General features: G+C 35.4%; 2 protein-coding genes across 3 annotated transcripts in view; one reads left to right on the top strand and one right to left on the bottom strand.

Moving 5' to 3' along the window:
- Window positions 1–5,666: 5,666 nt before the first annotated feature.
- Window positions 5,667–17,038, bottom strand: LOC144966060 (E3 ubiquitin-protein ligase RNF146-B-like). Its single transcript, XM_078902101.1, has 2 exons — window positions 16,768–17,038; window positions 5,667–12,115 (listed from the first exon to the last, which is right to left on the bottom strand). Exons 1-2 carry the CDS (start codon window positions 16,910–16,912, stop codon window positions 11,133–11,135), a joined length of 1,128 nt encoding a protein of 375 aa, XP_078758227.1. The 5' UTR covers window positions 16,913–17,038; the 3' UTR covers window positions 5,667–11,132.
- A 3,228-nt stretch (window positions 17,039–20,266) lies between these two features.
- Window positions 20,267–24,000, top strand: part of LOC144966030 (AP-5 complex subunit mu-1-like) — a 29,023-nt gene continuing 25,289 nt past the window's right edge. The window contains exons 1-3 of one of the 2 annotated variants that reach the window (XM_078902024.1): window positions 20,267–20,379; window positions 20,798–20,917; window positions 23,635–23,764. In XM_078902024.1, coding sequence (XP_078758150.1) covers window positions 20,829–20,917; window positions 23,635–23,764 — 219 coding nt within the window. In that variant the 5' untranslated portion in view covers window positions 20,267–20,379; window positions 20,798–20,828. Of the gene's footprint in view, window positions 20,386–20,797; window positions 20,918–23,634; window positions 23,765–24,000 lie in introns of both variants that reach the window. The other variant, XM_078902032.1, reaches the window with a different exon arrangement.

Raw genomic sequence — 24,000 nt, 5'->3', positions numbered from 1 at the left:
GTGATAGTGATAGAGTAGCATTGTTTTATTTCAGCTCACAATACTTGTTGTAATTAGATCACGCAAAGATATTAATTAATGGCAGCAACATGATGATAACATAATGACAGAGATGTGATTGAATGTGGTATATCTCTATCTGTCATTACACAAAGGAAACAGAGAAAAGTCCAGTTACTAAACAACCGTAGTTCAATCTAATGACAAAACGTGATAAATTCAAGAATATCTTATTCATGTTTTTTGTTGTTGGTGTTTTTAAGGGTTTTACGGCGCTTGCAACACATTAAGGTCATATCAGCGCCAGTAATAAGGAAGAAAATGGGATAGTAAAAAGTTCTAGAATTACAATTAAAGAAACCAAGAGAAAGTAAGACAACGGGGGAACTAGGAACAAATAGGGATCAGATGTAGATTCCAAGAGCACACCACCAATGTACTTAGTTTGAGATCACCTACAAGTCTCATCCAGACACAAGCACAAAATCCAACAAAGAGGAATACACTCAAATGCCTACATTATACATTCAAAATAACAAATATAATAATACATAACAGAAAGATGATTTACATGGAAAAAAATATCATCTCCCAAAAAAATATCTATGCATTTGACTGTTTCCCCCCAGTTAGGACTCCGGCCAGGGCCAAGACAAAACCAAGTAATCTCATTCCAAGACAAAGACAGAAAGCATGTTGGAAAACAGATATAAGGGGATAGAAGACACAGTATGTACCTCCCTGCCCACTATGGGAGGTCAGGATCCCCACCAAGGATCATATTCATAACTGTAACGGATTAACACAAAGAAACATCGATAAATAGTAATTTTTAAATATTCAATGAAATTATATTTTTTACCAGATTCGTTAGGTGGATTAATGATAATTGTGATAACCCTAAACTAATGTCTGGCACCAAAAGAACAGCTGGAACAGCAAATGCAAAGTTTCGAAAACGTTTGGATAAAGACTTTTGGTGTCAGGCTCTCAGTTTTTTTTTATTTTTCTTTTGTGTGAGAAAATCATTTCTATAGGGAATGAGATTAGCGGAAGAGTAGCGTCCCTTGATTGGACGTCACCTTACAGAGAGAACGTCAATTTGGTCTTGCGCATGCGTCTCTCTCGTCCTCGCATTCGGTGAAGTTTCTCATGCCGCTTTCACCGGAAGCGAGGAAGAGAGACGCATGCGCACAACCAACATTACGTTCTCTCTCTAATAACTTTTCCGCCGGTGACGTCCAATCAAGGGACGCTACTCTTCCGCTAATCTCATTCCCTATTTCATTGTGTATCGAACAATGAGAAAATTCCGAAAACTTATATCGTTTCCCATAATACATTGAATCTCTTCATATTCATATTAATATCTTTGTATCGAATTGTTAAGAAAATTACCTTTCTACCACAGCCTCGTTTACCCAAGATCATCATTTTTCAGACAAGATGTAATTCATACACATAATATTAATAATATTTTTTAAAAAGATTTTTTTTACGGCGTTTGCAACATTTTAAGTTTTGGGTCATTTAAACGCCAGGAAAAAGGAAGATGATAGAATAATTAGAAGATATAGCAGACCTGCCAATTTGAAATGTAAAAAAATCGTAGTTTTCAGAGAGAAGAAATAGAAGTTACTGTAATTAACTTTACAAATTAATATTTTACATTTATCAGTATTAAGTATGTCTTCAAAACCCTGAATAGATGCTTTGTGGCACCAAAGTTTTCTTTTCATCACATTGTAATGAATAAAAAATGTCTATTTATTTCTATTGTTGAAGCCAAAAATTCGTATTTTTACGATTTTTCCGTAGTCGTTGACAGGTCTGGATATAGACATATTTTAAGGTATTTAAAAATGTCATTCAAAAGAGGATTTGCTCAGAGATCAGAAAAAAATATCTTGCTAGCTATTCTGAAACCATCATAAAATCCCCCACTCAATTGGTTACAAAATAAGCAATATTGTATTTAAAGCCAAATAAATAGTGACATAATGAAAATGAAGAGATGATTTACAAGAGAAAAAAAATCATCTCGCTAAAAAAGGCAAATCCATCTGATTGTTTCCCTCCCACCAAAAAACTCCACACGGGCTAAGGCGAAACCCATTGCATCAATTCCAAAACAAGGAAACAAAGATAAATGGAAAGGACAAATAGATAACAAAACCGTGGACCAATGAAGACTCCACTGGCCCAAGTACCTCCAATATTCCCCCATCATAAGGGGAATCCCACAACCCTCAACTTTGGAGCCTTATGGCCCTTGGAGCCTTATGGTCCTTTGGAGCCTTATGGCCCTTGGAGCCAGAGTTTGTTTATATGTTTTTTGTTTTTAAGGATTTTACGGCGTTTGCAACACATTAAGGTAATATCAGCGCCAGTAAAAAGGAGGAAAATGGCGTAGTAAAAAGTTCTAGAATTCCAATTAAAGCACCCAAGAAAAGGAAAGACAAAGGGGTTCAAATAGGAAACAGATGTAGATTCCAAGAGCACACTATCAAAGTACTTAGTTTGAGAACACTAAAAGTCTCCTCCAGACACAAGCACAGGTCCCCACGAAGAGGAATACGCTCAAATGTTTTACAAATCATATATAATATAAAGAAAACATAAGACAGTGCATAACAGAGAGATGATTTACAAGGAAAAAAATATCATCTCTCAAAACTAACTACATCATATATACATTTGACTGTTTCCTTCCCAGCCAGGGCCAGGACAAAACCAAGTAATCTCATTCCAAGACAACGACAGAAAGCATTGGAAAACAGACATAGGGGGATAGAAGACACAGTATGTACCTCCCTGCCCACTATGGGAGGTCAGGAACCCCAGCCAGAGTTTATCTCAGTTTCTATAGCGTTAAACGACCTTTGCCACATTTGGATAGCACAAGAACGCTAACGCTTGTCTATCGCAAACTTGTCAAAATGCTTTAACTCACTCAACCCTGACCCTAACACCGACTATATCCGTAGTTTACCCGGCTTACTTTTACTCCATGCCTATTTATTACATTTTTCTGAGACAAATTATAGGCGTAGTACCAATCAAAAGTAATGTTTTTAATTTTTACATGTTAATGGTAGTTGAATAAAACTATCTAGGCACATGCTCATTTTAAATACATTTTTTTCTGATTTTGAAAATTAGCAAAAAAAACAAAAAACCCTCTAGGATTGAGTGAGTTAAGAATGAAGATGATAATGATGTTGTTGTTGTTTATGATGATGATTTAAATTTTTTATTTAATTGAGCTTTATATAGCGTAATATCAACTAAATGTGCTCAAAGCGCTTTATAAAGGGTCCCTGGTCAACAACAACATTTAACATGTAGGACGGGACTTGCCGCCTGTTAGGCGATATTACAATTTTTTCGGACAAAGACAATGCTATTAATGGCCAGGTACTCATTTTACACCTGAGTACGGTGAGAGAATGTGAGTAAAGAGCCTTTTCCAAGGACTCAGCTATGCGCCAAGCGCGAGGCTCGAACCCAGGACCTTCCGATCCGAAAGCGAGTGTCATACCACAAGACCACATAGCCGCATGATGATGATGATGATGATGATAATGATGATGATGATGACGACTGATGGTTGTAGTTGAAGTTGAAGATAAATACACATTATGTCTATGATGATGCATGTCATTTGTAAAGTATTATTTATGTTTGTTTTTTATTTTGTTTTTAAGGGTTTTACGGCGCTTCCAACACATTTAGGTTATATCAGCGCCAATAATAAGGAAGAAAATGGGATGGTAAAAAGTTATAGAATTACAATTAAGGCACCCAAGAAAAAGTAAGACATAAGGGGAACTAGGAACAAATAGGGATCAGATGTAGATTCCAATAGCACACCACCAATGTAACTAGTTTGAGATCACCTATAAATCTCATCCGGACACAAGCACAAAATCCAACATAGAGGAATACACTCAAATGCTTACATTATACATTCAAGATAACAATTATAATAATACATAACAGAGAGATGATTTACAAGGAAAAAAAACATCATCTCCCAAAACAATAACTATGCATTTGACTGTTTCCCCCTGAGCTAGGACTCCGGCCAGGGCCAGGATAAAACCAAGTAATCTCATTCCAAGACAAAGACAGAAAGCATGTTGGAAAACAGTTATAAGGGGATAGAAGACACAGTATGTACCCCCCTGCCCACTATGGGAGGTCAGGAACCCCACCCAGGTATTATTTATGTATAAGCACGAAATAGATTGATTTGAAGTGGACTTTTTATTTGTACAATTTCATTTACATAATGATAATGCATGGCATAAGTAGGCAACTATAATAATATCACAATATTATATTACACATGTACACACATATTTATTATATCACACTACACATCAACTCCCGACAGTGTATTTATCTTGCATAATAATAATAATAATAATAATAATATTAATAATAATAATAATAATAATAACAATAATAATAATAATAATAATAACAACAATAATAATAATAATAATAATAACAATAATAATAATAATAATAATAAAATGATAATAATAATGATGAATAATATAATAATAATAATAATAATAATAATAATAATAATAATAATAATAATAATAATAATAATAATAATAATAATAATAATAATCTTGCATTCAATTATTATTATTATTCTACAAACCTATACCACTCTTTTCTCCCAACAGTGCAAAGAATAACGATACAGAAACCCAGAAAAAAACTGTAAATTTTATGAAAAAAAAATATCAGAATTTAAAAAAAAAAGAGAGAAATATCTAAATCCACCAAATATGCCCGAAATTCATCACTGTTTATATTCATGTTTTTGTTTTTAAAGGTTTTACAGCGCTTGCAGCACATTAAGGTCATACCAGCGCCAGTAAAAAGCAAGAAAATGGGATATTAAAAAGTTCTAGAATTACAATTAAAGCACAAAAGAAAAGGTGAGACAAAGGGGAATTGGTTCAAATAGGGAACAGGTGTATATTCCAAGAGCATACCGTCAAAGTACTTAGTTTGAGATCACCTAAAAGTCTCATCCAGACACAAGCACAGGTCCCAACTAAGAGGAATAAACTCAATTGTTTACAAACCATATAATATAATTATAATATGTAAACTAAACATAATACAAAGCATAACAGAGAGATGATTTACAAGGAAAAAAATATCATCTCCCAAACTATAACTATACATTTGACTGTTTCCCTCTCAGCCAAGGAACCTCGACCAGGGTCAGGACAAAACTAAGTAATCTCATTCCAAGACAACGACAGGAAACGATTGGAAAACGGGTATGGGGGGATTGAAGACACAGTATGTATCTCCCTGCCCACTATGGGAGGTCAGGATCCCCACCCAGGTTTATATTGATATGAATTTTAAAAACTTTAAATTGCATAATAAAAGATGTGGTGTAGTTTCATCTGATCACTTATCCGCTTCTGTGAGAAAAATATTTTCACGAATGAAGTTCAAAAATCCGAATCTGGCGTAACAATTCAAATTTGGTCAAAGTTGATTCCAAAAAAAATAAAATATGTCATTAAATGTATGAGTGACAGGTATACAAGATAGACGTCTAATCTAAATATATTATTACTATGTTACTATGTCAAAACGGAAAAAACAAACAAAACAAAAATATATTTTTTTTAAACCCAAAAATTATAATAATCCTACTATCAAACACTCACTAGATCAAGGAGTTTCCATGCCTCTACAACGCCCTCCCTCGAGCAATAATACAATGTATAACTATAACACTACAAAGATCCCACGATAGCAGGAAAACTGCCCCCATAACCAACACCCATCTCTCATACATTATATATATATATCAGTGCTGATGGTGACAAAAAGTGAAAAAGGAGGAAAATGTTGAACAATTGCCTTTAAACCCCATTTTTACTGCACTAAACCCCACTTTTAGAGCAATTGAGAAGATAGACTATCATTGATACTCTAGCTAACTTCTGGAGAGTGGGAAACTGCACCTGTGTGTTCCACCACACATCAACTCTCTCATTGCTAGCACATTGTTTCATGAAAATGTAATTTTTAAAAGGAGGAAATTCCTCCTCTGGACACCAAAATCGCGGATTTCCTCGGAATCGAGGAAAACCATCAGCACTGATATATTATATGTGACCAATTGTTTCAAGATGGTTGAAGAAGAGAGTGAACCCGAGGCTTGAAATATTTTGAATTTCAAAAGGGCAGAGAAGTCATGACGTCACACTTTCTACTCTTCCAGTTCCAAACTTCTTGAATGTGTGTATGTAACCAGGTTACCTATTGAATCATAAGGTGCCATAACTATTTTAGTAGCAGGATGTATAGGCAGATTATTAGGATTACGGGATGTAAAAGAGCGAGGATGGATAATCTTTATTGACGACCAGCATATAATTTAGACTAGAAAATAAGATGCCATCTCTCTCAAACCGTTTTTTAAAATGTTTTGTTTTTAAGGGTTTTATGGCGCTTGCAACACATTACGGTCATATCAGCGCCAGAAAAAAGGAAGAAAATGGGATAGTAAAAAGTTCTAAAATTACAATTAAAGCACCCAAGAAAAGGGAAGACAAAGGGGAATTGGTTCAAATAGGGAACATATGTAGATTCCAAGAGCACACCGTCAAAGTACTTAGTTTGAGATCACCTAAAAGTCTCATCCAGACACAAGCACAGGTCCCAACTAAGAGGAATACACTCAAATGTTTACCAATTATATAATATAAGCATAATACAATGCATAACAGAGAGATGATTTACAAGGAAAAAAATATCATCTCCCAAAACTATAACTATACATTCGACTGTTTCCCTTCCAGCCAATTTGTTGTTTGTTGCTTTAGGTCTCTTCCAACACAATTGAGGTTATATGAGAGACCGCTGAAACAAAAAAACAAGCAATCTAACAAAAATAGTACAAATGTAAATCAAAATCATAACCTAAAGATATAAGCTAAATTATAAATAACCAAGAACAAACAGGCAGAAGATTTACAGAAAAAAAAAAATATCCCCTGTCAAAAATACAATCACAAACCAAAGAAGCAGGATAGGCTAGTAAAGAGAAGAAGAAACGACATCATTATCGGATCGTACACCCATGCGAACATCATAGGTATATGATTCAAGGGTGATGCTCCCATCCAACCACCCGCTCCTTCCAGCCAAGAAACTCTCTCAAACCAGAAGATCAATTACAAAAGGTATGTATCCTGTCCTCCAGAGGAGTGGCTTTACACTTCAAAGGAGACTGGAACCAGTTTTTTGACATCGCACTTTTGTTCCTTATTGAAAAATGAAATCAGTGCTTGTTGTTTGTTTTTAAGGGTTTTTACAGCCCTTGCAACACATTAATGTCATATCAGCGCCAGTAAAAAGGAAGAAAATGGGGTAGTAAAAAGTTCTAGAATTACAATTAAAGCAGTCAAGAATAAGGGAGACAATGGGGAATTGGTTCAAATAGGAACAGATGTAGATTCCAAGAGCACACTATCAAAGTACTTAGTTTGAGATCATCTAAAAGTCTCATCCAGACACAGGCACAGGTCCCCACTAAGAGGAATACACTCAAATGTTTACAAATCATATATAATACATAAACAAAACATAATACAGTGCATAAAAAAAAAAACAACCAGAGAGATGATTTACAAGGAAAAAGAATATCATCTCCCAGGACTAACAATACATTTGACTGTTTCCCTCCCAGCCAGGGCCAAGACAAAACCAAGTAATCTCAATCCAAGACAAAGACAAAAAGCATGTTGGAAAACAGACATAGGGGGATAGAAGACACAGTATGTACCTCCCTGTCCATTATGGGAGGTCAGGAAATCAGTGCCTTCATTGAAGGGAGTGGATTCTGTTTCTTAAACTTCAAAACAACTTAAATTGCCAAACTCAGATCATTTTGGACTTATCTATGTATATTTTCTTCGTCTAGTCCATTCCGACTTTAACCCAGATTAATGTGATGAGGCACATATACTAGTTCTTATTACAATATTTTTTTTTGTTTGTTTGTTGCTTTAGGTCTCTTCCAACACAATTGAGGTTATATGAGAGACCGCTGAAACAAAAAAAACAAGCAATCTAACGAAAATAGTACAAATGTAAATCAAAATCATAACCTAAAGATATCATAAGCTAAATTATAAATAACCAAGAACAAACAGGCAGAAGATTTACAGAAAAAAAAAATATCCCCTGTCAAAAATACAATCACAAACCAAAGAAGCAGGATAGGCTAGTAAAGAGAAGAAGAAACGACATCACTATCGAATCATACACCCATGCGAACATCATAGGTATATGATTCAAAGGTGATGCTCCCATCCAACCACCCGCTTATTACAATATTAAAATCATTTGAAAAATTAATTAAATTATTATTTTATGAGTGAGTTTTATCCTGTATGTTTCAGTACGTAAGGGATGCAAATGTTTTTATATCAAGAGGACATCAACATTTTAATGTGTGAGATGAAATGATAACAATTGGAAGAAATGATAACCATTGGAACAAACTAAATTTTACACACATCATTTGAATTGTTAGCTTGGAGTTAATAACATATCAAAATCTAAAATTACAAACATAATATGAGACAAAAATGATTTAAAAGAAAAAAATGACTGTACAATTTCAACAACAAAGATGCATTTTTCTCATGGTTAAAAAGTACCTTGATTACATTTGGCAATGGCCTCTTAATTAACTCTCTAACTCTATACAGTAAATGCCTGTGATTCTACGCCCGTAGTCTATATCTAGGCCACTGGTGTTGTGGTAAGATCTGGTTAAACCAATGATCAAGAGACTATTCTATATACTGTACCTGTAATATTCTTTTTTTTTTTCTTTTAGCGACTGAAAATCAAAATGAAAATTAATGGGTGTGTGGCTTATTCATGAGTACTAGTGTAGCCCACTGTTTTCTGGTTTGTCCCTCTTATGTGATACATATGGGTGTGTGGCTAATTCATGAGTACTAGTGTAGCCCACTGTTTTCTGGTTTGTCCCTCTTATGTGATACACATGGGTGTGTGGCTTATTCATGAGTACTAGTGTAGCCCACTGTTTTCTGGTTTGTCCCTCTTATGTGATACACATGGGTGTGTGGCTAATTCATGAGTACTAGTGTAGCCCACTGTTTTCTGGTTTGTCCCTCTTATGTGATACACATGGGTGTGTGGCTAATTCATGAGCACTAGTGTAGCCCACTGTTTTCTGGTTTGTCCCTCTTATGTGATACACATGGGTGTTGCTTATTCATGAGTACTTGTGTAGCCCACTGTTTTCTGGATTGTCCCTCTTATGTGATACACAAAGGTTTACTGTTTATGCTAAAACACTGTCATACAATACCAATCAAATGCTTGACAAGTGCAAGGGCATACTCTGAGCATAGATTTCAAGGACACGCATGTAGTTTTTTTAAATGGCTCCAGTAAACACTAAGCCTCAGCTTCAAGCACTTTTAGGTTTAGCAGTAATTTAGAACTAAGTGCTTTGGATGGTTTACACAGCTGTCTTTTTAAGAAAAACCAGTTTTCAGTGAATATAAAAAACATCACTTCAGAAGAAAACTGCAAAAAGAATTTATTTGGTATAGAACACCTGTAAAATCTAGATAAAATACGGTATACCTCCAATACAACAAACTCGATTCTTTTTTAATGCCTTGTCGAACTCCAGATGATGTTACTTATGGCATTACTTGAATTTTAAAAGAAAAAAAAATGGGAACTATTTATATTTCCCTCGTTGAGCTTGAATCAAAGATGTAATTAAATGAGTTTTACTGTGATTGGTATTGGGATAGCCAAGAAATGATAATGGTCTACATTTTTAATGCTTTTAAGACTACAGTTTAGATGCTTTTAAGAGCACCAAAGAAAGCAGAGAGAAAAAAAAAGAACGACAATGGACTTGATCAAACAATGAATTACATACATTATAAATCAAAGAGTGATCAATAGTGTATTTCATGAATCAAAGGTCTTCTTTGATGTGAACTTGTTGAATCTGAGGTCCACTGTAATGCATTTTGGGCTAACATTGAACTTTCTACTACTTTTGAGTCTTTGTAAACTTTGCTAGTTTCTAGTTTAGTATATTATATGCATGAAACTGCTACAAATAACAAAATATAAAGAGCTGCGCTCATAAGCACGATCTGACTACAAGCATGCTCCAAGTATTGTTACTATATATACATTCAAGCACATTCATTTTTCAATTTTAATGTTATATATGGATCTGAAGCGACTAATTGAAGAAGAAGAAGAAGAAGAAGAAGAAGAAGAAGAAGAACAAGAAGAAGAAGAAGAAGAAGAAGAAGAAGAAGAAGAAGGAGGAGGAGGAGGAGGAGGAGAAGAAAAATGAGGAGGAGGATGGACATGAGTCAGAGTTAATTAAAGAAGTCTTTATATTATGCAAAAAAACAGACAATAGTTAGTTACATCAAAGAATTGCAAGCTTCTTAACCCCTTGTTTCAAAACTTATGGTATCTATTAAGTCATTGCATGATGTGACAGAAAAAAATTGTCTAACCTGGAAAAACAAAAAAGGCAATGCCAGAAAAGAAAATTATTTTTAATGACTTTTAAACTTTTAAACAGACCAACGAAAGTTTCAGGTCTAGCGCATACATTTATAGAAACTTGGAGGTGAAACATATTTGGTGTATTTGCATCTTATGGATATTCACTTAACACACACAAAAAAAATTAGAATCTGCTTATCGGCATGCTCTCCTTGAATCTCCAGGACTGTGCCTATAAATGGAGACCAGTGAGCTTCCACCTAAAATAAATCCATACATTAATAGTAAATTTAGTAAAAATTGTTTGGTAAAAAACCCCCAAGCTATTGTAACTATATCAGACTTTTCAAGAGTTAGATGTAAAACCTGGAACACTAGACTAAAATGGCTGTGAAGGTAGGCCTATTTGATTTTAACTGTATGAGAAACACATCTTTCAAGCGATTCAACATTTTGAAAAGAAAAAAGAAAATAATAATATTAATAATGATGATGATGATGTTGATGATACTAAGAAAAAACAAAAGCAATAATAACAATGACCACAATCAGACATGATCAATGCCAGTGTCTGTATCACAGTCCTCCCCACTTGATGCATCTCTCTCCTCCTCCTCCTCTGCTGGGATGTCTTGCAACCTCCGTGGTTGTCCATCACTCTCAGACTGCAGCTGTTGAAGACTAGCGCAAACATTTTCAAGTCGTGTTACAGCCTCCATAGATGTACAAAAAAGCTCTGGTGTGTCGTATCCACGGCTGGGTCCATTCGATCCACCCTGGGGACTTATAGACACAGTGGCACTCTCCACTAATCTCAGACGTTCTAAGTGAACTGACAGGTCCCGTTCCGTGGTTCCATTGCCAGGGGGACTTTCTGAGGGGGTCATGGGTGTTTGTGGGGTATTATGCGGGGTTGGAGGTGACAGGGATTGGTGGTCCCCTGACCGGTCAGCCTGCCTGATTGGAATAGACTGCCGGGTTGATGTGACAGATCCTGTGCTTGTTTCATGGCCCTCTGCTCCAGGCCTGTCAGAGTCTAAAATGACATTATCCCCCTGAAATTTCAATCCCGCGATGCCTTTAAGACCAGATAAATTGACTGAATCTCTTTTTATTCTACGCTTTTTAGTGCGATCATTTTGTCTGCATTGCACCATAGTGTTGAGGTCAATGATGTAGATATAGCCAGCGATGAGAAGCTCACATGAAGGGTGACCAGCTTTGTAATGATGTTCCAATTCTTTGGATGTCCGACCATCGCATTGCCACCAACCATTGACACCTTCATAAAACCAACTGCAACCATCATCAAAGGTCACAGGCTGCTCAAGCTCCTCTCGACGAATTAGATTTGGCTGACAGAAGAAATCGGCAGGAATTTGCTGCCTGCATAGAGGACAACGTTTGCTCCTACTTGCAACTCCTTTGATACACAAGAAACAGAAAATGTGACGACAAGGAAGCTTTACCGGCAAATGGTGTTTATCAAGGCACACTGGACATTCTAAGGTTGTTGTATCTGAACCATCAGCTGAAATATAAAAATGGATATTGACTTAGTCAATATAATGGGTGATAAAAAGCCTAAGATACAATCATCTCTTGGAGCCTTTATCTAGTATTACCCTAAATTACCCTAAAAAACCCCCAATAAACAACAACAACACATAAATAAAAACTGCTCAAAGTTTTCAATTCTTAACATACTATATATATTATATCTTTCAAGCAACACTACTACATCTTTGGAACTAATAAATGAAGAGAGAATGAAACTTGAAGATTTACTGATAATTGTATTGAAAAAGACTACAGTTTGAACTTTCCATGCTATCCGTTTGAATCAAAAATTTAAAGAAACACAGCTAATTAAACACAATTATGCACTTACAACATACCTGTTATAGTTATAGGCAAATAAAATGCATTTTTTATATAATAAATCTGAATTAAAAATAAAAATTGGTAATTATTACTATTGTCCTCAACAACCACAATAACAACCTTAATAATAATATAGTGGAATCCTGATAAAATAAACAACTCTATACCAGAAAGATTAGTTGACTTTATCCATAATTAATGGAATATACTTCGAAAATGTGTGACTAAAAAGGTGTTGACTTAGACAGTTTACTTATGCGGATCCCACTGTAATAATAATAATAATAATAATAATAATAATAATAATAATAATAATAATAATAATAATAATAATAATAATAACAATAATAATAATAATAATAATAATAATAATATAATAATAATAATAATAATAATAATAATAATAACAATAATAATAATAATAATAATAATAATAATAATAATAATAATAATAATAATAATAATAATAATAATAATAATAACAATAATAATAATAATAAAAGAAATAGTAAGTCTGTCTATTTGTCCATGGGTGTGTTGATTACACAAAACCAGACTACTATCTGCTATGAAAATTAGCCAGTTCGCTAACATTTTTATCCTTCTGATGCAAGACGTAGAGATTTTTTAGATTTAGATCGATTTTACAATGGCCATATACATTTTAAAAATTAATTTTATTCAATCCCCAAGATTTATGATGTCATTTTAAACAGGAAGTGAGGAGGACGTGGGTACAATACATACAGATTCACAGCAAATGTTATATATATATATATATATTATATAATATATATATATATATATATATATTATATTATATATATATATATTATATATATATATATATAGAGAGAGAGAGAGAGAGAGAGAGAGAGAGAGAGAGAGAGAGAGAGAGGGGAAGGGGAGGGGGGGGGGGGGGAGGAGAGAAGGGAGAGAAAGAGAAAAGGGAGAAAGGGTGCGGCAGGACAAATTAAAGAATGCTAACCAGTAGATGTTTAACTGATCAAAATATGGGATTAGTAACACTCCCCTCAAGCTCGCGTGGGCGAACCAAAACAACACCCAATATTAAATTCAAAGAAGGTCTGTATATTCCTCTGTTTGTTTTACTTTTATATTTTCTGTTTACTGACCAGCACAGATGTTTCTGTTCATTTGTTGTTCTGGGGTTTATTGATTTCTTTGAGATATTTATATATTTATTTACAGGTATGTTTCTTTAAGGGGTTTATGCAGATTCAAAGGGCAAAGGGTGTACGCATTGATAACATGTCAGTGACAGTGATAAGTTTTACATCAAAGATGTAGCAGGGTTTGCTCGGAAGTGTTATAAAAATGATGATGAGTGATGATGAGAACGAGGAGGAGGAGGATCATGTATCCTGTCGATAAAGGGAATTTATATATTGCTTTTACATCTTTTTGTAAATAATACTTGAAGGATATATTATTATTCATTCTCTCATCTAGTTGTGATTTTGTATCACATTTTCTCCCGGGCGCTTAAATGACCTTAATAGTGTCGAAAGTGCCGTTAAACACCTAAAAACAAACAAACAAAACAAACATTTTCTCCTCTTTGATCCAAGGGGTTCACCATTGTATTATCATCATGGTAAATATACCTGCTTTATTCTAGAAAATACTTTTCTTTTGTTATTGGTTCCCATCTATTTTTGTTTTGTAAAAAGGGGATTTTTAAAAAATGGTGGGGGGGGGGAAACAATAATGGCGTCGACTGGAGTTGTAAACGACAACCGACTCAGCAAATTGCTTTTTTAGAAAAATCACACCACTTAAAGGCACTTATCTTGAATAGTAATTTATTGGACACTGCAACTAATTGAGAGTCCATAATGGCTAAAACATAAAGTAAGTAATATAAATATAATAAAAGTGCTGTGAAACTATGGAAGTCTCCAGTCAATTGTAGGGCAGCGAGCCTTCTCGTGGTTAGGCGGAGGTGTGTAACAATCAAATTGTGGGTTCAACTCCCAACTGCTGCGAAAGTTTTTTTTTTTTTTCCTATTCTTTTCTATTGTCTTCTGGCTGGCACTTACTTCTGTCTACTCATATTCATACTTACTAATGGATACTTATGGATTGTCTCCAGCACAGGTCCTTATAGGTCCTCTTCGCCAGACTCTATTTCTTCATTGTCTTTGTGATTTAAGTTTCTTCCGGTTTTACAATCTAAAGCGCATTTATAATTGTACAAAACATTTTGGTCAGACCAGAATTTGTCTAGTCTGCTCTTGAAGCTATTTAGGGTTCTTGCATTCACAACAGAATCTGGTAAACTGTTCCATATTTTCGTTGTTCTCACAGTAAAACGTGTGTTTTCTCACATCCAATCTTGGTCTTTGTGTGAGCAGTTTCTTTTTGTTACATCTTGTGTCTTTTCTTATTGTGAAGTCTTTCCTCCATTTGATAAATTCTGTCATGTCTTGGTCATATTTACCACTTGTCATCTTGTAAAGTTCTTGTATTTCAAGGTTGGTAAATTAAGTTTCCTCAGTCTTTCCTCGTAATCTAGTGATCCTAGTCCAGGCAACTGTTTTGTGGCCCTCCTTTGCACACCTTCAATTAGCTTGTTGTATTTCTCTATGCAAGGAAACCAAACTGAGCTTGCATAGTCTAAGTGCGATCTCACAAGCGCTTTATAGAGGGGTAAGAATGTCTCTTTGTTTAGGTATTGGAATGTGCGTCTGATGACGGCAAACATGGAGTTGGCTTTTTTAACTTTTTCACTGATATGTGTATCAAAAATTAATTTGTCGTCTATAGTGACTCCAATGTCCTTTTCTTCTTTAACCGTTTCAATGGAATACCCATCAAAGTGTATTTGAAGTTGTCTCTTGGTTCACTTTTGCCAACATGCAGGAATTTACACTTATCAGGGTGGAATTAGAGTAACCATGTATCACTCCAAGATTCTAGTTTCTTCAGGTCACCTTGCAATATATCCCTATCACTCTCTTCTTTTATAATTTTGAATATCTTTGTGTCATCATCAAAGAGGTAAACTAATGAGTCAACAATGTCAGGTAAGTCATTCATATATATGACATATTCATTTCTTAATTATTACTGTTCAACTCTATGACATAAGTGAGTCAGTGAGTGTCTACTCAACTCACTTCTGAAGTTACAAAATCACAAAACCCTAAAGGAGAGTAATCTCTTCTTATCAAGCGGGAGAAATTCTGTTTTGCCGTAAACTTCTCAGCCTTAGGGTAGCATCTCTAGTATACACTGTGGATTTATTTTGTCAACATATAGTAGCATTTTAAAAACTATAGAACAAACCTTTATTGATTCGTGAAAGTTTTTAAAAATTTCCTTACATGACTATTATAATTGTATTAGAAAGAGGTCCTAACAGGATTAACTTGGGAGGGGTCTAGTTTTCTAGACCTCGGGGGTTCTTAGCTTCTATTTCTTATAGCTATCTAGCAGATTTATTTTTTCTTAAGGTTAGAGTCCTCAGTGAAATGTGTAACAAGTGGCATTCCCCAGGGTAGTGTGCTTGGCCCAATACTCTTTGTAATTTACATCAATGACCTGCCAGACAGGGTACAGAATGAAATCCGACTTCGCTGATGATACGAAACTTTTCTGTAGAAGTGATAATCCAAATGGAGCCCAAACATTACAAAGTGACTTAAATGAACTTCAGACCTGGTCTGACGAATTACTTCTGAAATTTCACCCACAAAAATGCAGTGTTATAAAATTTGGGAGTAAAAAATCAAATGCCACATATACCATGAAAGAAGGAGATCTCAATAGTAACCGCCTTACTCTTTCTGTGAATGACTGTGAGACAGAACTGGGCATTTTATTAGATGACAAATTGTCGTTCAAAGGATCACTGCTAGAGCAAATAGAATAGAAAAAAGAACATTTAACTTTTTATTAACCAAGGAAATATTTGTCCACCTACAATTCAAAGTCAAAGCACTTGTCCGGCCAATCCTAGAAATGCTGAAAGTGTAAATGCCTTCAAAGCTGAGTTGGACAGATTCTGGAAAGATTTGCCAACAATCTATGATCCACAGTGCTACCACACAGACTAAACTTAAACTTAAACCCTTGAAATTGAAAGATGAATTGGCTAAACTAAACTGAACGGAATACTTTGCCTGCCATCTCCATTAATTCAATTCAATTCAATACTTGTGTTGTTTCCCTTAGCACGAGGAGCTTACGGAAGGTCTCCTTTCAAGCTGACCGACCACGCAACTTTATGTACATGTGGAGCACTTTTTTTTCCACTTCTTCTTAGATACTTACCATTGATATGACTATGACCATTGGCATTGGCATTGGTCCCATTCTGCAAGCTTGGGTCTGACTCCATCTTTTTCGTTCTGGTTTCATCTTCACCTACACCATGTTCATCATCTGATCCTGTGTTATTGATTGTTGATACATCCATAAAGTTCAATCGAAGTAACGACGGTAACTGAAAGAAAACAAATAAATTTTAGTTAGGAATTTTCAAGTGCTGCTCGATTTCTTGGGCGAAAGGAAGGAAGGAAACTCCTTTTCACTCGTAAACAGTAAACAATGCACGAAAGAAACGCGCAATTGTGCACATCTAATTTAGTGGCTTAATTAAACGGATTTTTAATTTAATTCTCTTATTAATATTAATTCAAATGCGCTCATGTTTTGGCTCTCAAAAACATAAAACACACACACATACACACACACACAAACACACATTTACATGTTTCCCTTGACAAATTTCCTCAACTTTTAGCATAATTTAAATAATTAAATTTCTGATTTAAAAGCAACCGACATTCATATGACATTTATTTTGGCACTTGTGTTCTTTTTATATACTTATTTATTTATTTTATAATTTATTCATTTACTTTTTTATTTACCTGATTAAGTATTCATCATAATATCATGGTCATTTTTGCAGGTGGAAGTTTCCTCAAGTAATTTTGCTGATCCCCTATACTTTAATATCATGTCTACTCACTTCAATACTTGTTTTATTCTTGGTCACATGATTTTGATGAAAATAATATGGCTGGGTCGAGTTTGAAACGATCAAATCGAGCGAGTTTTCGATCGAGTCCTCTAAAATCGAGTCGGTTTCGGGCGGGTTTCGAGTCAGTGACGTCATCGAGCAGTGATTCGTTTGAAAAAAAAAATACGAGCATCTCGTTTGCCACAGGAAACTTCACATACCCCTCCCTCTCATATGTCTGTGGCTGGCTTGACTGCAGCTGGTTATGATGGGAGCTGCCAGATGGCCAAGTTCAAAATTGGTTACTAAGAAACGCTTTTCTATTATTATTCATTTTTTAAAAAAATCTTTTATTTAAAAAAAAAATGAAAAGATAAGTTTATCCAACTGTAGTCGATTGTTTTGTTAATCAAAACCAATGAGTTTTTCAAGGGAGTCAAAATGCTTGTGGTGTTTGGCTATTTGGGGTCTATTTGACTACTTGGGCAAGAAGAAATCTGGCTGTCTGGCAGCCTTGATTATGATCGTTCGTCGCATCACACACACACACACACACACACACACGTACACACACACACACACACGCCATCAAACAGTTGTTGATGATGAAGGGTTGAGACCCCCCCCCCCCCCCCCCCCCCACCATCATCCCGCTGTCACCTTAACATTTCATATTTATGTCGCGCCAAAAGTTGTCGGCCGCCCCCACCTCCCATAATTTGTCACTGGTCGTCATTGCCTCTTGTGTGTGCGGGAAAAGGTCGTGCCTTTCATTTCATTATTTGAAAAATAAATGAACAAGAATGGTGTGTTTTTATTAGGTAGGTAGATAATAATAATATTTAGCAGGTTCCACACCCAGACACACACGGATTGCCCGGACACGATGATAACGATGCCGACGACAATGGATGACGATGATGATGATTATCGTGTTTCTGTTTAAAAAATGAAATACTTTAGCAGGTTCCACCCCCACCCCCCACACGGATAGACCGGACCCGAAGATGATGATTGTGTATTGCTGGCTGTTACGGCTGTGATGATGATAATGATGATGATGACCATGGCGCAGATGGTGATTATTTGTTCGGTCGCTCAGTGGTACGGTGTCTCTTGTCACAAAATCAAGCCTTGTCAATGGCCGAATGAGTGACAGTGATTGTTGAAAATTGTGATCCAGACGTTAAGTCCGTGTGTAAGGCACTTGACTCAGGTGTGAATGTATTCTTATCTTATAAGCAATGGCGGGTATTGTAAAGAGCTTTAATACAAAAAGACTCCAAACAGCGATCGGTACCTACTGTACGAAATGGATGTATGGTCGATATGGCGTGCCGGAGGAATAAATTAAATTAAATATTGTGAAATTCATTGAGCATGGTAAATCCTTGGAAATGCGCTTTGAACTAATACACCTGCTAGACAACTCCGATTCCAATATAAACGACTGATTAATGTTCCCATATATAAACTATTGTTAGCTGAAAATCTTTCTTTGTCGGGACTCCAAAAGTATGGAACGAATTAGACAAAGAAATCAAAGGGGTCTTTTAGGAGCACTGATTGATTTTAGATTGATTATTACATTGAAATGTGTTGATATTTATTTTATTCATTATTATTAGGGTGGTGGTGGTGGTGGTGGTGATGATGATGATCCGCTGATATGATGGTGATGATAAATAAATTAAACATATCTAATTCCCTTTATTCATCCCATAGGGGAGATTCGTCTTTCGGGTCTATTCTAAGGGAAGACTGGAATAACCCAAGCGACAGCCGCAGTGCAGCGCCGCAAATTTAGTTAGGGCAAGGTGACTTGCTCAAGACCACTCAGCGGCGGGTGATCGAACTCGGTACCTTTCGGGTGCCAACCAAAGACCGTACCGCTGCCCCTGATGATGATAATGATGATGATGATGATGATGATGATGATGGGAACTAACAAAGAATACACAGGCATCTAAAATTGAAACATTCCATATTCAAAGCTAATGTTTTACTTTAAAAAATTGAGCTTTACAATATCCACTAAATGTGATCAAAGCGCTTTGTAAAGGGGTCCCTGGTCAACAGCAACATTTAATATGTAGGACGGGACATGCCGCCTGTTGGGCGATATTACAATTTTTCAGACAAAGACAACGCTGTTAACGGCCAGGTACTCATTTTACACCTGAGTACGGTGAGAGAATGTGAGTAAAGAGCCTTGTCCAAAGACTCAACTATGCACCGAGCGCGAGGCTCGAACCCAGGACTTTCCGATCCGAACGCGGGTGTCATACCACTAGACCATTATAATGCACTAGACCCATGGCCGACAAGAGTACTATAGGTACGTCATGACTAGACCACATAGCCGCACTACTGTAGGAGTGTTCATTGATAGATGGATGCGTGTGTGTCATAGAAATAGCCTTAGTGTGTGTGTGTGTGTGTGTGTGTGTGTGTTTGTGTGTGTGTGTGTGTGTGTGTGATAGTCAAACTTGAGTAGGTTTAATGAAGACTTGTCACACACGCGTGATACACCTATACGAATTTCCCTGCCACCCAGACACACTAACATCTGACAAGGAGTGAGGGCTGTGGAAGAACCACAGACTATCGTGTGCAAACGTTGGCGATTGGTATCGGATGGCAAACTGTGATCGTTTGAATTTGAAATGATTCGAAACACTCGTTACCCCTCCGCTCGCTCGGATTCTGATCGTCTCAAGCTCGTCTCACGTGTCATGATCGTCTCAAGCTCACAACCCGCCTGATCGTTTTAGTGACTCGATCGTTTTACTGACTCGCTCTTCCGGCATTGAGATCGGACGCTGACTCGCTGTCCCTGACTCGATCGTCGATCGGGTAAAAGCGATCAAATAACCCAACACTAGAAAATAAACACAAATCGAAAAGAAAGTGTGAGAGTAAGTGTAAGTTGTAAGACAAATTGCATTTTACAATCAATCATTATAATTATAACCGTTGCCTTTACGTGACCCACTGATAGGCAGTCCAGTAAGAGAGAGAGAGAGTTGGATTTGGGTGTTAGAGAGAGAGAGAGAGAGAGAGAGAGAGAGAGAGAGAGAGAGAGAGAGAGAGAGAGAGAGAGAGAGGATTTGGATAGACTTGATTAGAATGAGAGAGAGAGAAGGGGGGATTCAGAACTAGACTCTGCCTCTAGACTTTTGTCTCGATCTTTCGGGGTTTTTTTTTTCTCTTTAACTTTAATTAAATCGATGGCACTAGCTATCTAGTCTATCCGATCACACCCAACTCACAAATCTTTTACTTTTACTTACAGACCACTTAATTTTATGTTGTTTATATTCATTCTCTTCCAAGTACTTCCACTTCCATTCCGTGTTGAATTGCTATGGGTTGTCATTTACGATGTCTTTTGATCATCAAAGTACCATCAAGTTCCAGCAAGCCATGGAGTGACAAGAATGTCATATTTATTAGGTAGGTGTTAATTCCATCACTTTTCAGCTTTTCAGTTATTGAGGTCCATAGACAACCATCCCTGTCATCAAATTTGTTTATAGAGAAAAGTGAAATGACATTCATTTGGCACTTAATTAAAAAAAAAAAATGGATATGGGGTCAAAACCAGAGCACGTTATTTATGAATTTATCTATAAATTCATTTCTTTTATTATTTATTTCTTTTGTTTGATTTGATTATTTATTGATTGATAGAAATTAGAACAATCCCATCATAATGATGACATTGATTAAACGTAGTGTTTTTATGTACCTCCGTCGATAGTGTATCTTTAAACGGATCGTTTTTATGCACCTCCGTTGTGCATGCGCATTCCTTGCGATTCATCAGCGATGCTGTGTTTCTGTATTTGTACATGGCAAATGTTATATTGCGACGCCTGTACGTCTTTGTTAATAAAAAAATATATCGAAATTTAAAACCAGAAAATAGAAGTTGCATTGAAGGTAAAATACCTACTGTTCTACAAAGACTAAATTAAATGTTTTGAATAGTCGGGTGACTCCGTAGTGCAGTGGTTAAGCTGCCAGACTCTAACCTTAAAGATACTGGGTTTGATTCTCACTGTGGACATTTTAGAATTATTTTATTTTATTGAGAAAGAAATCATTTTTATTGTTGTAGTTATTGTACATATTTTTGTTATCGGCCTGCACTTATGTACACGTAGATTATCATTTTACAATATTTTATCATTATTATCATCAGTATACGTTTCCACATCTTTGTCTTTTTATTGCTTTGTTTGTTTGTTTGTTTTTGTTTTTGTTGTTGTTTTGTTTAGTTTTTAAAAGTTTTTTTTGTTGTTGTTGCTTTTCAAAAACTTTTTTTCATGTTTTTAAAAACTTTGATTTTAATTTTATAAAACTATTTATTTATTTATATTTTGGTCATTGTGATCAGTATTCATGTGCAGTGTTTCTTTTTACCTTTGATATTTTAAAATTATTTTTATAGTCACTAAGCAGCGGTGCTAAACTACAATCTAAAACTATCTAAAACTCATGGACGTAGATTGTTCTATTCACAGAAAAGAAGATGAGGGGCCTCTTTTTTCTATGGGTCTCTTTTTACACACAACATATTTACACCCCCAACGGCAGTACATAAAAATGGTGTGTTAAAAGCTTAAAATTACACTTTATATCATAATCAAGAATAGATATCTCATATTTCATATGTATACAATAATTTGCTAGCCGCCTTCACTTTTTAAAGTCTCTACTTACCTGCATACCTTAGAAGTTACAAAGCAATAGGGTTTATTAACATCCTTCCATAACAAAAAGTCTTATTTTTCAAAGTAGCGAAAAGTGAAGGGCAGTGATTATTAAATATAAAATTGTTGATTTATATGAATGTTTTTTTAAAATGAACATTTATATAGCAGCATATATATGTGTAAGGGTGACAGTTTAAAAAGATGCCTCACAGTCCATTTGTACTGTAAGAAACGGAAATTTGATTTTTATATTCCTTGCTTGGGGAATAAATGAATGACTGTGAAGCACACTGAGCCTTGTAAATCCAGAGATATGTCATTTGTCATTTGTCATATTCTTAGCTCTCTTCTCAGTTCCCTGTTACTAATATTGTGACCTATCGCCTCAAAACAGTTTTATGCTGAGGTGATCTAGATATGTTTTATCGAGGATGAAAATATAAAGTGGCAAACAATTAAGATATCCCATTATTCATTATTGGTCATTTTTACTTGAAAATCACTTCGTAGCATCTGATACACCTCGACATAATATCATTTTCTGGGTGGGGATCCTGACCTCCCATAGCGGGCAGGGAGGTCCATACTGTGTCCTCTATCCCCTTATATCTGTTTTCCAACATGCTTTCTGTCTTTGTCTTGGAATGAGGTTACTTGGTTTTATCCTGGCCCTGCTGGAGTCTTGGCTGGGAGGGAAACAGTCAAATGCATAGTTATTGTTTTGGGAGATGATATTTTTTTCCTTGTAAATCATCTCTCTGTTATGTATTAATATATTTGTTATTTTTAGTGTATAATGTAAGCATTTGAGTCTATTCCTCTCTGTTGGATTTTGTGCTTGTGTCGGGATGAGACTTATAGGTGATCTCAAACTAAGTACATTGGTGGTATGCTCTTGGAATCTATATCTGATCCCTATTTGTTCCTAGTTCCCCTTTGTCTTGCTTTTTCTTGGGTGCTTTAGTTGTAATTCTAGAACTTTTTACTATCCCATTTTCTTCCTTTTCACTGGCGCTAATATAACCTAAATGTGTTGCAAGCGCCGTAAAACCCTTAAAAACAAAAACAAACAATATCATTTTGATGCGGTATGTCACCTTTATGGTTTTGAACTGAACAATGAACCAAAATATCATATTGTCTAAGCATGTTGAAATAATCCCATTCGATTTTTTTTTTTATTATGGAGAAAAAAGTGAAAGATGTATATTTTTTTAAAAATTTGAGACCTAAACCTTGCACCATACTTTCGTTGATTTATTGTCAAATTGGTTTTGGCATAATTAAACTTTTATTATTTATAATATTTGAAAAAAAAATCTTATTTAATATTTACCATCATGATAAGCATTCCTACCTTTAATTAATCTTGAATTTTCATACAGAACTCATCCATAGACTTAAAATGTCACAGAATTTTATCCATTGAATAATGTATTTTTGTATAAACAGAAAGTTTCCGATTGGTGAGAAAAAAGCCAAGCAAGAATTAGGCAGTCAATATGTTGCCATTCCACCCATCTCTCAAATCGGCCCTCTCATTCTTTCACAAGTTGGTCTGGCTGTTGCCGATGCTCATCAGGTATGCCAAAAAAGTTGACTTTAAAATGTTTAATTTACGTATCCCTTCTAGATATAAACTGCACAGTCATACTTTGATAAAACATTTATTTTTCATTTTGGATAGAAAACTTCTAATTTACATGCCATCCAATTAAGATTATTTTCAACTTGCCAAAAAGTCTCAGTTTTTAAACGAGCAGACAGTAATGATTATCTAAATCGGATCCTGACATACTGTTACTTAAGTGTTTTTTC

This window comes from Berghia stephanieae, chromosome 1, assembly GCF_034508935.2.
Source record: "Berghia stephanieae isolate SIO BIC M18660-M18661 chromosome 1, UCSD_Bste_1.3, whole genome shotgun sequence".
Taxonomy (NCBI): domain Eukaryota; kingdom Metazoa; phylum Mollusca; class Gastropoda; order Nudibranchia; family Aeolidiidae; genus Berghia; species Berghia stephanieae.
The sequence above is the reverse complement of the archived record's forward strand: the minus strand, read 5'-3'. Positions and strand labels throughout refer to the sequence as shown.

Excerpts from the sequence above, each read along its gene's own strand:
- LOC144966060 (XM_078902101.1), bottom strand. The coding sequence starts at position 16,912 with ATGGATGTATCAACAATCAATAACACAGGATCAGATGATGAACATGGT. Across the intron at positions 12,116-16,767 it reads TGGTCATAGTCATATCAATG|CTGATGGTTCAGATACAACA; the intron begins GTAAGTATCTAA and ends TTTATATTTCAG.